The 13,347-nt window shown below is 42.7% G+C and overlaps 1 protein-coding gene across 1 annotated transcript in view; it reads left to right on the forward strand.

The window, feature by feature from the left end:
- The first annotated feature begins 462 nt into the window (after positions 1-462).
- The window catches only part of ERLEC1 (endoplasmic reticulum lectin 1), a 1,019,547-nt gene continuing 1,006,662 nt past the window's right edge, over positions 463-13,347 (forward strand). Inside the window, exon 1 of the mRNA XM_069608229.1 lies at positions 463-814. Coding sequence (XP_069464330.1) covers positions 680-814 — 135 coding nt within the window. The 5' untranslated portion in view covers positions 463-679. The remainder of the gene's footprint in view (positions 815-13,347) is intronic.

The following is a 13,347-nucleotide window of genomic DNA, read 5'->3' on the forward strand; positions in this document are numbered from 1 at the left end:
GTATTATTATGGTATAATGAATTAGAATGAATTGTTTGACACTATGTTTTGTGAAAGGTTTTATGGTTAACCATATCACAATAAAAAAGTCGCTATTTTTATCATGAGTGAGTTTTACTAAAAATATCCATATTTTCAAAACCAGACCCGTTGTTGGATTTGTCAATGCTTAAGATAATTGATTTTATGATTGTTATTAATGTGTTTGCTTTTAGTAAAACATTTTAACAAATGAGTGAAAATCGACTTCACATTTCAAATTACAGTGACATGTAAATCTAACTCGTTTTAAATGGAATTTAATTTATTTATAAATCTACATTCCAAACCAACCTATATCACGTTGTAGTTTTAACATTATAAAATGGCCGCGTGTTTTGAATAATCACTGCCATGCTTGTCTATCTTTACCCTAGGAACTCTGTGTAGTGTTAAAGCCTTTAGCCTTAACACTAACAACGCAGACTTCGCCGGAATCGACGTCGCTTTAAACAAGTGGCCGGAAGGGACGTGGCGCTGCAAGCTTACGCTGCGCTGCCGCCATTTCATTGGTCAGCAGACTAGGCAATGCTCCGCCCCTTGGTCCTGACTGCGGGTGTGACTATCTCTTGATGAGTGGGATGCTGCTCCAAAGCGACAGGTAGCGCTGGACGTGACCCTGGGTGTACCCTGTGATAGGATGAGGTTCAGGTGCCAGCTGGCGGCTGGGCCGTCCCTGCTGCTGCTGTGTGGAATCCTACGGACCGCCGCGCTGCCCTCCATCAGCGATGACATCCCATTTCGCCTCAACTGGCCGGGTAGTGAGTTCACTCTGGTGCGTATTCTTGTGCTGTGCACCTGTCATGGTGCTTAAGATTACATCTCTCTTGTAGTGCGGCACGGTGACGTTCTTGTCTTTTAAATAAAATTGCTTTAGTTGTATTGGCATGGCTGTTTAAAATGACCACTAGGTGTAGTGGTTTTCCTCAAAAGATGTCTCTGTGACCCTCGTTGCCAGCACTGGTTTTGTTTCAGCACTGATCACTGCTTTGCTGTGTGAGCACCAATTCCTGAACGTCCCCGACGCTCATAAGGTTCCAACAGAGAGCATGCACCGAGACAAGTGCCTGACGGTGAGAAGTGACAGCTTTGACAGACTGGGAGCAAGCAGTAGGTGCCCATCGTTTCATGTTGGGAAGCACTCCGTCATAGGCGGACAGGTTCAAGTTTATTATTACACCTAAAAGGGTCCATCTGGCAATCAGTTGTGGGACACAACTGATAATTTAGTAGGTCTGACACTTGAACCGATCGTGACACACATGCATACAACACGTGTTGGGGTACTGGCTCCACACACGACAGTAGATGGTCTTAATCAGAGGTCAAGAATTGTGCTTGCATACATTCTTCAGAAAAAATAAATGAATTGCTTCCTTAACACAAGTCTGGATGTGTTTAGTGGGGACTCAGATCGATCTACTTTGTTGTGACCGCGTTAGCATTTAGCTCATTGTGTTTTTATCATCATTAATACATCTCCCTCAATGCTGTTTTTCGAATTCTCCTCTAAAGGAGAAATGACATACTGTTTTTTTATGAAATGTGTAAAGCATCAGACACAGAAGGTTAATCTGTACTTTCAAACAGCGCTGCAGATAATATGTAGGCATCAAATGAATTTTGGTTTGTTCAAAAGTAATTCTCATTCTCAGTTGATTATTTTGCTCAAATATTTGTATTGATTTTCAAAATTTGATGAATAAAGACAAGCAGTAAAGGCACTTGTCCAGTTGGACATATACGTAAATACAACTAGTACACATCAGCTTTCATAAGGAAGTACATTAAATCAGAGGTATGTCCTTGTGTTGTGGCTGTGACGTGTCAATATGAAAGATAGTTATAAAATGTAATTACAAATGAAATTAACATGGGTTGCTTGATGTAGTCGGATCAAAATGATGTGGAGACGAGACACTGAGAACACGGATTGGAGGAGGGGCTGGGGTACAGGACCATGGTGATGGTTATACGAAGTTGAGTTGGACATCAACCGAGTGTCAAATCTTAGTGGTATGATAGCAGTATTTAAGTCCCGGAGGATAGCTCAGCGGCAGCGTGCTCGCCTTGGAAGCAAGGTGATATAAAGCAACACAGGTTCAATCCCCGGGTCCGCGCTTAAAACCTCTGGGTACTTAAGCGCGTTATAAATACACAACTAAGACAAAAACTAAGTGACATGGGGGCATCTGGGAGGAGGTGGTTTGTGCCATAAGCATTGTTGGCGTCAACATTAGGTTAAGAAAAAGGGGTGATTGTGGTCTAGATGCACTTTCCAGGGTGATGGTGGGTACGTATGTGTGCTAGACATTAGAGTATGCCGAAGTTTTGAAAGCAGCTGATGTACACTGAAGTTTGGATTCAAGAACAGGGGCAACATATGTTGCAGAAAAACCTGCAGACCCTTACTACCAAGGTGTTGGACTGAATCGTAGGATAGAGGAGGTATGCGTGTTTTTTGCTATTTGCCCATACTGTTATTTTCTCTTGGAATAAAAGACATAGCAGTCGTTTAATGGAGTTAATTCTTTCAATTTCCTATCTGCCTGGGACGGTCTTCTTTGAGCCCACATCTTCCTGCACCATAACCTTTTGCCACAAATCGCCTCAACTTTCATTTTTCATCAGAAGTATGACAACTTGTGAGAATGGTGGTCCCTCATAAGCTGTTACCACACATCTTCTCTCCCCCTGTTGAAGTGTGATATAACTTAAGCACGTTTTCAAGAATCTGTTTTCTGTTTAAATTTTTTTTGTGGACAACAGAGGAATTTGTGTTCCGTTGGAGGAATTAGATTGTGTAAAACATTTGCAACCACAGTGAAATACAAAATAAACAAATCCAATAATGCCTTTTTATGGTTCCTAGTGATTGCATCGACAAACCATACCATTGACACCAAATCATTAAAAAAAATAAAAAAAAATATTGAATGCATTATTTTTCTATGGGGGGTTCCCTCTCCAACCCCCTCCTTTTTAATGGTTTAAAACACATTTTTACCAAACTATTTACCATTGAAAAAAATGCATTAGATGTTTTTTTTTCTGATGCTTTTTTTTTCAATGGTATGGTTTGTCGATGCATTGTTTTAGATGCAATGACCGGATAGCCTTTTCACCAGAAGAAATTAGCACCATTCCATATGCACTTAGCACAAAACAAGCTTATTTCCCCTTATCTCTGTAGGCCTAAAGATGCAGGTACGTTTCACAAGTTGGTTTGTTAGGAGAAAGCTATTGAAATTAGGCCTGGCTTAAGGCACACCATCCTTGAGTTTGTTGCATACATGGTCCTATGTTACAACCTAATCCGGTTACCGTGTTTTCATCCCAGCAATTCTCGCTGTGGTGTTTTTCACCCCAGCGTTAAAAAAAAATAAAAAGTGTGTGTGTTGTATAGATACTTTATTTCGTATTGTTCCCAATTGTCAGTTGGTGCCCTCTATGTAGGAAAATGACACAGTCCCATCCACCATAACTGCCTATTGAGTAACATAGAATCTTTCCACTTGACAGTTATTGTTTACATTCTGATAATATCAGATTGAGTAGTTTTGTTATTTGGTGAGATGATTTTGGTAGGCATTAGGTTTGTGGACTGTCTATTTCAAAGAGATGTTACTCAGAGGGAGAATTTGTTTCCTGAAATTGCATAGTTCTAAACAAGTGCATTACAGTACAAGGATTTTGAGGAGGAGTTACGGCCCAACATGTATAGAGTTTGCAGCAGTCTAAAAGATCTGGTGAAGAAGACACAGGTCATTGCTTCAAAACGAGCTCAGTCCCTAGCAGCCTCAAGGAAGCCTAGGTCATGCCCCTGCTAAAAAAACCTAACCTAGACCCCAACATCCCAACCAACTACAGGCCAATTACCACTACCCCTTACATCCTTAAGATCTTAGACAGAGTGGCCTACCTGCAAATCCAGAAGCATCTGGAAGAGAACAACCTCCTGGGCCTTCGACAATCTGGCTTCAGACTTAAAGGCATGGTCTAGTAAAATTTTTTATTGTCCCTACGGTTCGGCCATGTTTTTTTAAGCTTAAGTGGCTCGATTTTAGAAAACTTTCCTGTGGACGAGTTTTCGTCCATTAAACGCACGCGAAAACAAGCACCAGGGAGCCGCCATTTTCTGATAATTCTATCTTTACCCCGATCGCCCTGGCTGACCTGCTTTTGCGGCACTAAATCAATTCCCCCGCCCCTGAGCCTGACACTATCAAAACATTCATATTCCCCGCCTCTCTCCGTGACGTTACTGTGCTGCGTAGGCAAACGCGCCCAGTCGTCTTCTGCGCGACTCCACAAAGAACCCGGAAACCAACACAGATCAACTCACAACACAGCGCGCCACAATTCGGAATATGAAACTGTACTTTAAAATGAAACAGCAACACGGTACATTTGGTAAAGTACATTTATTTGACATTAAATGTTTAGAGAATATTCAGCAATTGCTATATGAACTCTGAAAGCCATTTATTTTCTTTTATCTGTATCCGCAATAACTGTTCCGTTTCATCTTGAGTCACGCGCTGTTCCTTTATGGTACACAGGGTGTTCATTTTCGTAAAAAGAATCACTTTGGAAGCACTGTGAACCGCAAGGCTGTTCCATCAAGTAGGCACTAGTCCAGCCTAAAGGTTGATATGTTGCTTCTAGCCATTAGTACAGCATAAGGGCATGTGGGCCCTTGCCGATCGTCCCATAATATGGTGATCGTGCTCCAGTTGCTGACACGAAGCTGCAGGTGTCTGCTGAAGATCCGCCGGTGTCTCAAACAGATGGCAGTGGCAGAATGGGATCAAATACCTGTTATGAAAACAAAAAAAATTATAATTAGTCTCGCTAGCCGAACTTCATTAATATTACTCATTTTATTTATTACGGCCGATCAGAAACTATTTTCTTGCAAGAGATAGTTCAATGGAGTATGTTCGTCTCTAAAATCAATGCGAAAAGTAACAAGATAAATCGAGGCCAACACACAATGATAAACGACAGTCTACAAGCGTGAGGAATGATATGATATATGATATGGCATTTGTAACACGCCTATACTCAAGTGTTTCTAGGCGTGACGAGGCAGGTGGGGAACAAGGGCAGACAGACAACGATCCTACTAGGCCAGGTGTCTTTCTGATCACGCATGGGGAAGGGCTGTACATGGTTAGTTGAATACAAATTAAATAATAGGGCCAGCTGGTGGCAAGTGCAAGGTAAATGCAGGGAGAAGGGGCTGAAGGATACAGAGACAGTCCCGTAGTGCAGGTAGGCAGTGCAGGGAAAAGTGGCTGAGCCAAGGACCGAGATCGGTGAGACCAGTGGACCTGCATGCCCATGTGCCCACTACGAACACGTTTTACTTGCTTTTCCTAGCTCTTCATTCATTAATTTATTCATGCATCCATTCATTAAATCTTCATTCCGGTATAAAAGCGTGTAAAGATTTACTTACATTATATTTGAAATTTCCATTGTGTCTCTTCGTAATGCAGTCTGTAAAACGGACCGTGCTCTTGACAACGATTTTTCGTATACTGAACTAAAATGAAACTCGGTCTAGTTTCTGAATTTTCTGCCTTATCGTCTCTTACGTTATTGCGCACTCACTTCAAATGTAGTTCTTTCGGCATGGTCCCTGTCTCAAGGTAAAAAAACAATAGACCCTTATACTTCCAGTGCGACTTGTGGGCCTCATCTGGGCGCTGTCCTTCGCATTCTTTATTTGCAACATCACGTAGTATAGGCATCTGTGAGAACTTGAAGTTTAGAATCCGTCTATGTAGTGCGCCTCAATGTGCAAATGCGAACTGGCTTCTCTCCCAAATGCCACGGCCCGCTTGGCTGGCGCGTTCTAAGTGCCCCAATTTTGTCCCCGTTGTCTGCGAGCTTTGCAGCCCAAATTGAGACATTTAATTTTTGGCGGAAGGTCAGGGAAAGTATGAAGTACCACAGGAGTTGAGTTAAAAGTGAGATTTATTTGTTTGTTTTGTTTTATTATTTGCAATACGCAAGCTTCCCCTCTGTTAACAGTGCGCAGCATTTACATTTACATGAGATGAGACATGAGAAAAATATATACATACACATATGTGAGGTGAATAGAGAGAATTCAAAGATGACACCCAGCTTGTTCGCCACCCATGATGGTGAAGGTAGGGGTTAGGTTTACAGGTACACTGTACAATAACATTTATTTACAAAAAGACAACCGTATTGCAGTTATTTAAACTGGGATTTGTACTTCACAATCAGCTGTGCTTCGGGTGGGCATGGCACAGTCGCAATGTTCGGTGGCAATGGATCACTGCTCTGCACAGAAACGTCCAAAATTCCATATCTGTGCTTCTCTAACACAGCAACAATAAGGCCTTTCACAAAGTCGAACTGCATTTCATCATAGACTAGTTTGATCACCCATTGCTTACTTCGTTTTGAAAACACCTTAGTGTAGCGAGGCATCCTTACTTTACCACTAGTCCTAGATTGTTCACGTCCGACATTGCTGTTATGGGCCAAGACCGCTAGTAGAGTGCGATGTTTCATGCCCCGAAAGCTAAAATGCAAGCGCTTTGGCCTGTACTTTAGGCACATATTGTGGAACACCTCCAAATCTCCTGTGTGACAGAATTCTGTTGTCGAAAACAATCTTCTCAATGGCTTTGTGTGTCGGTGAAGATGGAATTAATCACTTCTTCTTCCGTGCCTCCTCTGGGGACAAAGGGCCATGTTCACATTGGTGGAAATGTTCATTTGCTGTCCAGCGGTGAACGTTGGTACAGTGGTGCATCAGTGACCCACATTTTTCAAGTAGTATTTCCACTGACCCCTCACAAGTTTTTGAGCTCCACCAAAGATGGTTGGTGATAGAATGTGACCACTGCAAAATACTTTCAAAACCTTTTTTTTTCCCTGCAGCCGAGATTTTCTTATTGATTGATTTAGCAAGATGCCATACGTCAAATTGATGTTTAATATGTGGGAACTGCTCTCTCATTGTCTTGGCAATTGAAACGTGTCTATCCGTGGCTATGAGGTCGAGGTGTATTCCCCTTGATTGTAGAAATTCCACTGATTTTATAAATCCTAGTTTCTCCATGGCCACTGACGATGTACGTTGTGTTACCTGCACGACCACCGAACTCACAATTTTCTTACTATCCATGTCCTGAAAGTGGTAGGTGCAGTACTTGGCAGAAAATCCAGGGCTGTCGCACTGTCCATCGCCGGCTAGCCTGAATCGTTTGCCTTCGAATGTACTTGCTAGAGACAATTATTCAATTTTCTAAGCATCACTAATGGCCGGAAACAGATAATCACGTTGGTATATGTAGTACAGCGCTTTAGAAATGAAATGGAGTCCCACAAACTGAAAGAAAGCCTCTAACTTTCTAAAACTGGAGCCACTAAAAAGTGATGCAGCTGCACACAGTAGATTGCCTCCCCAGCATCGGTTGTGCAGACCATGAGAACCTATGATTTAATCTACAGGCGGCATTTATTTTGACGTTACTGCCTTTTATTTGACGAGTCATATTAATCAATGGCTTCCCACATACTTTCCCTCTAATGGAATGCACACATTTCAGCATACTTATAATTTCCATCAAACAACTGTCGAATACAAAGTATTTGCTCTGTTTCATTAGACTGTCATCCTGCGTCAACGTTGTTTCGGCCTGTGACGTTGTGGAGATTTCAACACATTGGAAAGTAATATCGCTGATATCAAGTTATGATGCGTCTATGGGTGCTGCGGCTGGTTCATTCTCTGTCATTTCGACATCTATTACTTCAACATTGATGGGAGAACACAAAAATGTCGACAGGTTTTTTGGTGGCAAATTTTTGGCGGGTGTAGATTGTGTAAATTGATCTGCAACTACTTCAGAGCTATCTTCAATACATTCAATAACATCTTCTTGTGGTGGTGCGGTCGCACTGTAGCTATGGTCCAATGCAACTTTGCTGTAGTCTCCAAACACAGTTAATTCATGTTCTGGCCATTGGACATGAGCATCTCGAGCCTGAACACGCCTCGCCTCAATTAATAGTTCCTCCATAGTGTACACGGTCTGGCAAGCCACATCTCTCATTCGCTTCACTGTCTGTGTGTGTATAGTTCTGACACCCACGGGTAACTGGAGGAGAGATTGGAAAAGGGATGTTCCGTTTAAACACAAGATGGAGTGTAGTAGAATTGACTGGAAAAAAAACATAAAATAGTCCCCAGCACAAGCATTTTTTTAAAGTTATGAACTGTTTGTAACTAACCTTTTTTTTCTTTTTTTTTCTTTGCAACTTTTTTGACTCAACCTTCAACATCTGCACGCTGTAGCTCCGATTTAGTTTCCGCATGTCCTCCCTTCCTCTTGCGCTGCAACGACTATATTTTCTGTATCCGCATATACAGCACGGAATGAGGCTCCATCGTCTCCCTGAAACATAGTACTTTCATTACTATGTATCAAAATATTGTTAGCATAAAACACATGTGAGGACGAACACACAGGTACATCTCAATAGCCAAACACGATTTAAACATTGTGTGCAACAATCAAACGACAAGTATTCGACCAGTGATGATCTATTTCGATGGAACTATCAGTATCCATACCTCTGGCTCTGCATGGACTGCCATGAATGGTTGTATTGGAGAGGAGGCATCCGCATCTCCCTGAAACACAGTACTTGCATTAGTATGCTTTTCAATATTGGAAACATAACACACACTTGGGGTCGAACGCACAGGTACATATAAAGAGATAACCGCAAATGATGCATTGTCCAAAAGAATCAAAGAAAATCTAAATATGATCACATTTCATCGACTTATTTCTCCAATTTATTCACATCTGCATCATCTAAATTGGATGTTGTGATTGTAGTGGAAGCTTCGTCGTCTCCCTGAAACACAGCACTTGCGTTAATAGGGAAGAAAGTATAGCAAATGGAATCACGTTATATGATCACGCATGATGGAGCTGTCATTATCCATACCTCGTGCTGCTGAAGAATATCTATGGATGTTGCAAATGTAGTGCGCACTTCCGAAAGTTGTTGCGCCGATTCGTATACGCATGGTCCCGCTTCCACTTCCCCTGGAATTACTTGAATGTCAGGCTCTGCATCAAGTGCAGGGGTTGACGCTCCATCAACTGCCTGAAACATAGTATTTGCATTAGTGAGGATTACAATAGTGAAAACATAACACACACCTGGGGTCGACAGCACAGGTACATATCAACGGCTAACCATGAATGAAACATTGTGTAGAACAATCAAACGACAAGAATTCCAGCTCTGATGATGACGCTCGATGGAGCTGTCAGTATCCATACCTCCAGCTGTTGAACATCTAGAAATGTTGTAGATGTGGCGGACGCTTCAGCATCTCCCTGAAAGACAGTACTTGCATTAGTATGGATAACACTAATTATAACTGAAAACAAACACCAGTGGACGATAACTAAGGTGTATATCAATTGGAAAGCACTAACCAAACATTCAGTAAAATGATTACATGATAAAATAAAAATATTACTTGTCATGCATAAAACAGGTCTGTAGCGGGTTAGCCTAGTAAGATTACCTGATATGCGCTAGAAGTGGTTGATAACTGCGAACACGTCAAGGATGTAGAATGTTCTTGCTTCAGATTCAAGGGATAGTCAAGAAGTTGTAAAGGTAAATTAATGATTGATAATGAAATACCAATATTAAAAATAGCCATGTAAGGCGACAGAATACTTGTAAAATGCTCAATACAGCACAGTTCCCTGTTCCCATATATATACATTGCGTTTGTGGGTTATGAAATCGAAAAAGAATATATTGGTAAATGTCATTATTCAAAGAACTATACACTCATATCAATATCGAAATTATTACAAGGGATAGAACACCTACAATATCTATTAATCCATTCGGCTACACACTACCGCAAGGCCGAAAGCTAAATCCGGACACTTGACTCACCGGTGGCGGAATGTGGACGAATAGAGTGGGAATAGCGTTTTCGAGCAATTTCCGTGTCGTTCGCCGTTTATTCTTCTTTGTTACCCAAGATGTTGTGTACATGTCCAAGGAAAAGTGCCGGCTTCAGATGCGGTATCGATCACCCCTCTTGTCCTGTAAGACTTGTTGGCCTCTACTTTCCAGCTCATCCAGTGGATATCTGCAATGTCTGACCCATTCTCTTATTCGATCAACAGTTTTCGGGAATACATGCATTATAGTGCCTTCAGATTTAGCATGGGTCTTCGAAGGGCAACCGCTAATCGAACAGGCAGGCATTGTTGATAAATCTGAAAAGTAAATATCGACATTATTATACAATCTTCAAGAATAAAGATTTGATACACAAGTAAATGAATCATACAATGATCAATGCAAGGTTTGTTTTGGTCACAGGAACTATACCAGTTCATTATGTGCGGCTTAGTATTTGCATAAATTGCAGAAATGTATAAATGATGTGACTAAAAACTGAACATGTGACTCATCCCTTGGATGTTCTGTATTGCACGAGAAGGAAACATGCTTACATTATAGACTGGACCCCCGAAGGGTGCAATTCGATGACAATAGACACAGATGAAAATAAATAGATCTATTGATAGCATAGCAATGGAAACTCAAGTCAATAGCAATGAGACCAATGAACCTAGCACTATTGTGTACTCAACTCGCAAATAGATAGAAATTTAAAAATCTGCGAAATATGACTAGGATACATGGCCTTACCTTGACCAACAAACAGTTGGATTCAGCAAGCAGAGCAGTATGTTGCAGGAGAATAGGTGGGTGGCCACAGGTAGCACACTGATGGGTTTGCTCTAAGCGGTCACAGAAGTTCACGGATAGCACGACGACGAGCAGATTAGTGTAGATCTCAGTGGTTGCCAGGTAACACGTTCAGGAGTTGACTTGCAAAGCACAAAGATGTTCTCATGAGACATATCAAGTGGTTTATAAAGTATTAGAAACAGGGGTGTGTTTGTGAATGAATGACATATGTATGTCGTGGTCTTAGGGGGGTGGCCTGCTTCAAGGGGAGGCCTGGCTGGAGACACGGGGTCTGAGGAGGCCATGTGACCGATGGCCCCTTGGCGTGGGACACCTTTTGAAGTGTACATGTAGTTTGGCACCTTGGCTTTTCGCGCCCCTGACAGCCCCCCATGCCAGCGCGCATCCACCGGCGCGAACCGCCTTTGATACAAGGGGGTGGGATGGATGCGCCTGGGGCGTGCAGATAAGGCACAGGAAGACTGCTGAATGGAGACACACTTATGTGGTTTGCAGGGGGGCGGCCTGCTTCAAGGGGAGGCCTGGCTGGAGACATGGGGTCTGAGGAGGCCATGTGACCGATGGCCCCTTGGCGTGGGATACTTTTTGAAGTGTACATGTAGTTTGGCACCTTGGCCTTTCGCGCCCCTGACGGCCCCCCATGCCAGCGCGCATCCACTGGCGCGAACCGCCTTTATATCAGTATATCGTTGCTTATCAATAACAAATGCCACATACCGGAGATTCTTGTGAGCATAGACCCACACTTCAACCGGTGTATTATAGTGGTCAAGACCCTAAGGCCTGTATAATCCAATGCTAATTGTTAGTATAGACATGTGTGACTTTTATAAAGACATAACCCAATGAAAGACTTTGAACAAGTGTTATTTAGTGCATGCATTATCGAGAATATGTTATGTTAGCTTAGATAGATAGAGAGCACCCTGCTTCACAGCGACCAGACCTTCACCCATTCGGAGCACAGATGTCTGACGTCCATCCTTGAAAGGAGACACACTTGATTCATTTAAAAAAATCGAAACAACCGTTGTTAAAATATATGTGGTGTTTTATTTTGTATCTTATTTTCATGACACAAAAATACAAGACTTTAAAGATTATACAGGTCAGGTTGCAGCACAGCGAGAGAAAATCCCCTGTACTGACCGCTGTCACTCGGGAACGTTTCTCTAATGGCACGAACGGCACAGGCGGGTATCACTCTTCGAACGCGTATCCAAGCCTCCCGTGGAGCCACCATGTAAAGGAAGGCCACCAGCCTGTACCACCTGTGAAAAGGAATGAAACAAACTGTTTTTAAATGACCAAGATAAGTTTAATAAACGTTTGTTGTCAATGACAATTCTTGTAACTAATGGCATTCTGCACGGACAAATGCTATCTAGACAATGCACACTATTGAATGACTTACATGCGTTACAATGATATGTAGATGTAATTTTGGATATAGTAGAAGAACATGAAATAGGAGTGGCATTACAAGCAGAGTATACTTACTTGTTACTCGGATTACGAGGCCGAACAGTTGCGCGAAGTTCGTGCATAAGCACCATCATTATTCTCAACATGGCCCGCGTGAGGCAGGCTGCCCTGAAGTCTGGCAGCTCGGTGATGCATTGCGGTCGTGGCTCGCCTTCCGAAATGTAGGCCAGGCATCCCGAGTTTTCTCGGCAGCAGCAGTTCTCGTCCTCAGTTGCCATTAGCTCGCACCGATTGCATGTGTACCAGGTGGAGACGCCGTCCATTCGACTAGGCCCAGGCTCTTCATCTGTTGATTCGTCCTGCCAACTGCCGTCCGAATCCGCATCGTTTTTGCGTGCTTCCCTTTCTAGTAGTTCCTCCTCGGTATACTCGGGCTCGTACATGTAGGGCATTATTGTAGCCATTGTGTGTTAAACAAACTAAAATAATTTATAGCGGTGGTACTGGTATCTGTTCACACGGGCTACAAGCGGCAACGGTAGCTGACCAGAGCACTGAAACGAGTCACAGAATACTCAAAGTAACACAGAGAGAGGAATGGAATCGAAAATCTGCTGCTGTGTGTTGTGAAACGGTCTATTTATACTTATTGAGGAAAGAGGCGTCCTGCCATTTCCATGGCGACGCGTCATTAGCTGAAGCGCAGCGAATGTTGACACAAGACGTGCTTTGGCGTTGGGAAATGGGCGGTACGAGTCTGCTGATAACAGGCTCAGGCGCGGGGGCATTGATTTAGTGCCGCAAAAGCAGGTCAGCCAGGGCGATCGGGGAAAAGATAGGATTATCAGAAAATGGCGGCTCCCTGGTGCTTGTTTTCGCGTGCGTTTAATGGACAAAAACCCGGGTAAGGTCCATAGGAAAGTTTTCTAAAATCGAGCCACTTAGGCTTAAATAAACATGGCCGACCCGTAGGGACAATAAAAAATTTTACTAGACCATGCCTTTAAGCATGGAAGAGAGACAGCCCTCCTGGACTTAAAAATCCAGATGGATGAGGCAAATGAT

This window comes from Ambystoma mexicanum, chromosome 4q, assembly GCF_040938575.1.
Source record: "Ambystoma mexicanum isolate Mex_15411 chromosome 4q, UKY_AmexF1_1, whole genome shotgun sequence".
NCBI lineage: Eukaryota > Metazoa > Chordata > Amphibia > Caudata > Ambystomatidae > Ambystoma > Ambystoma mexicanum.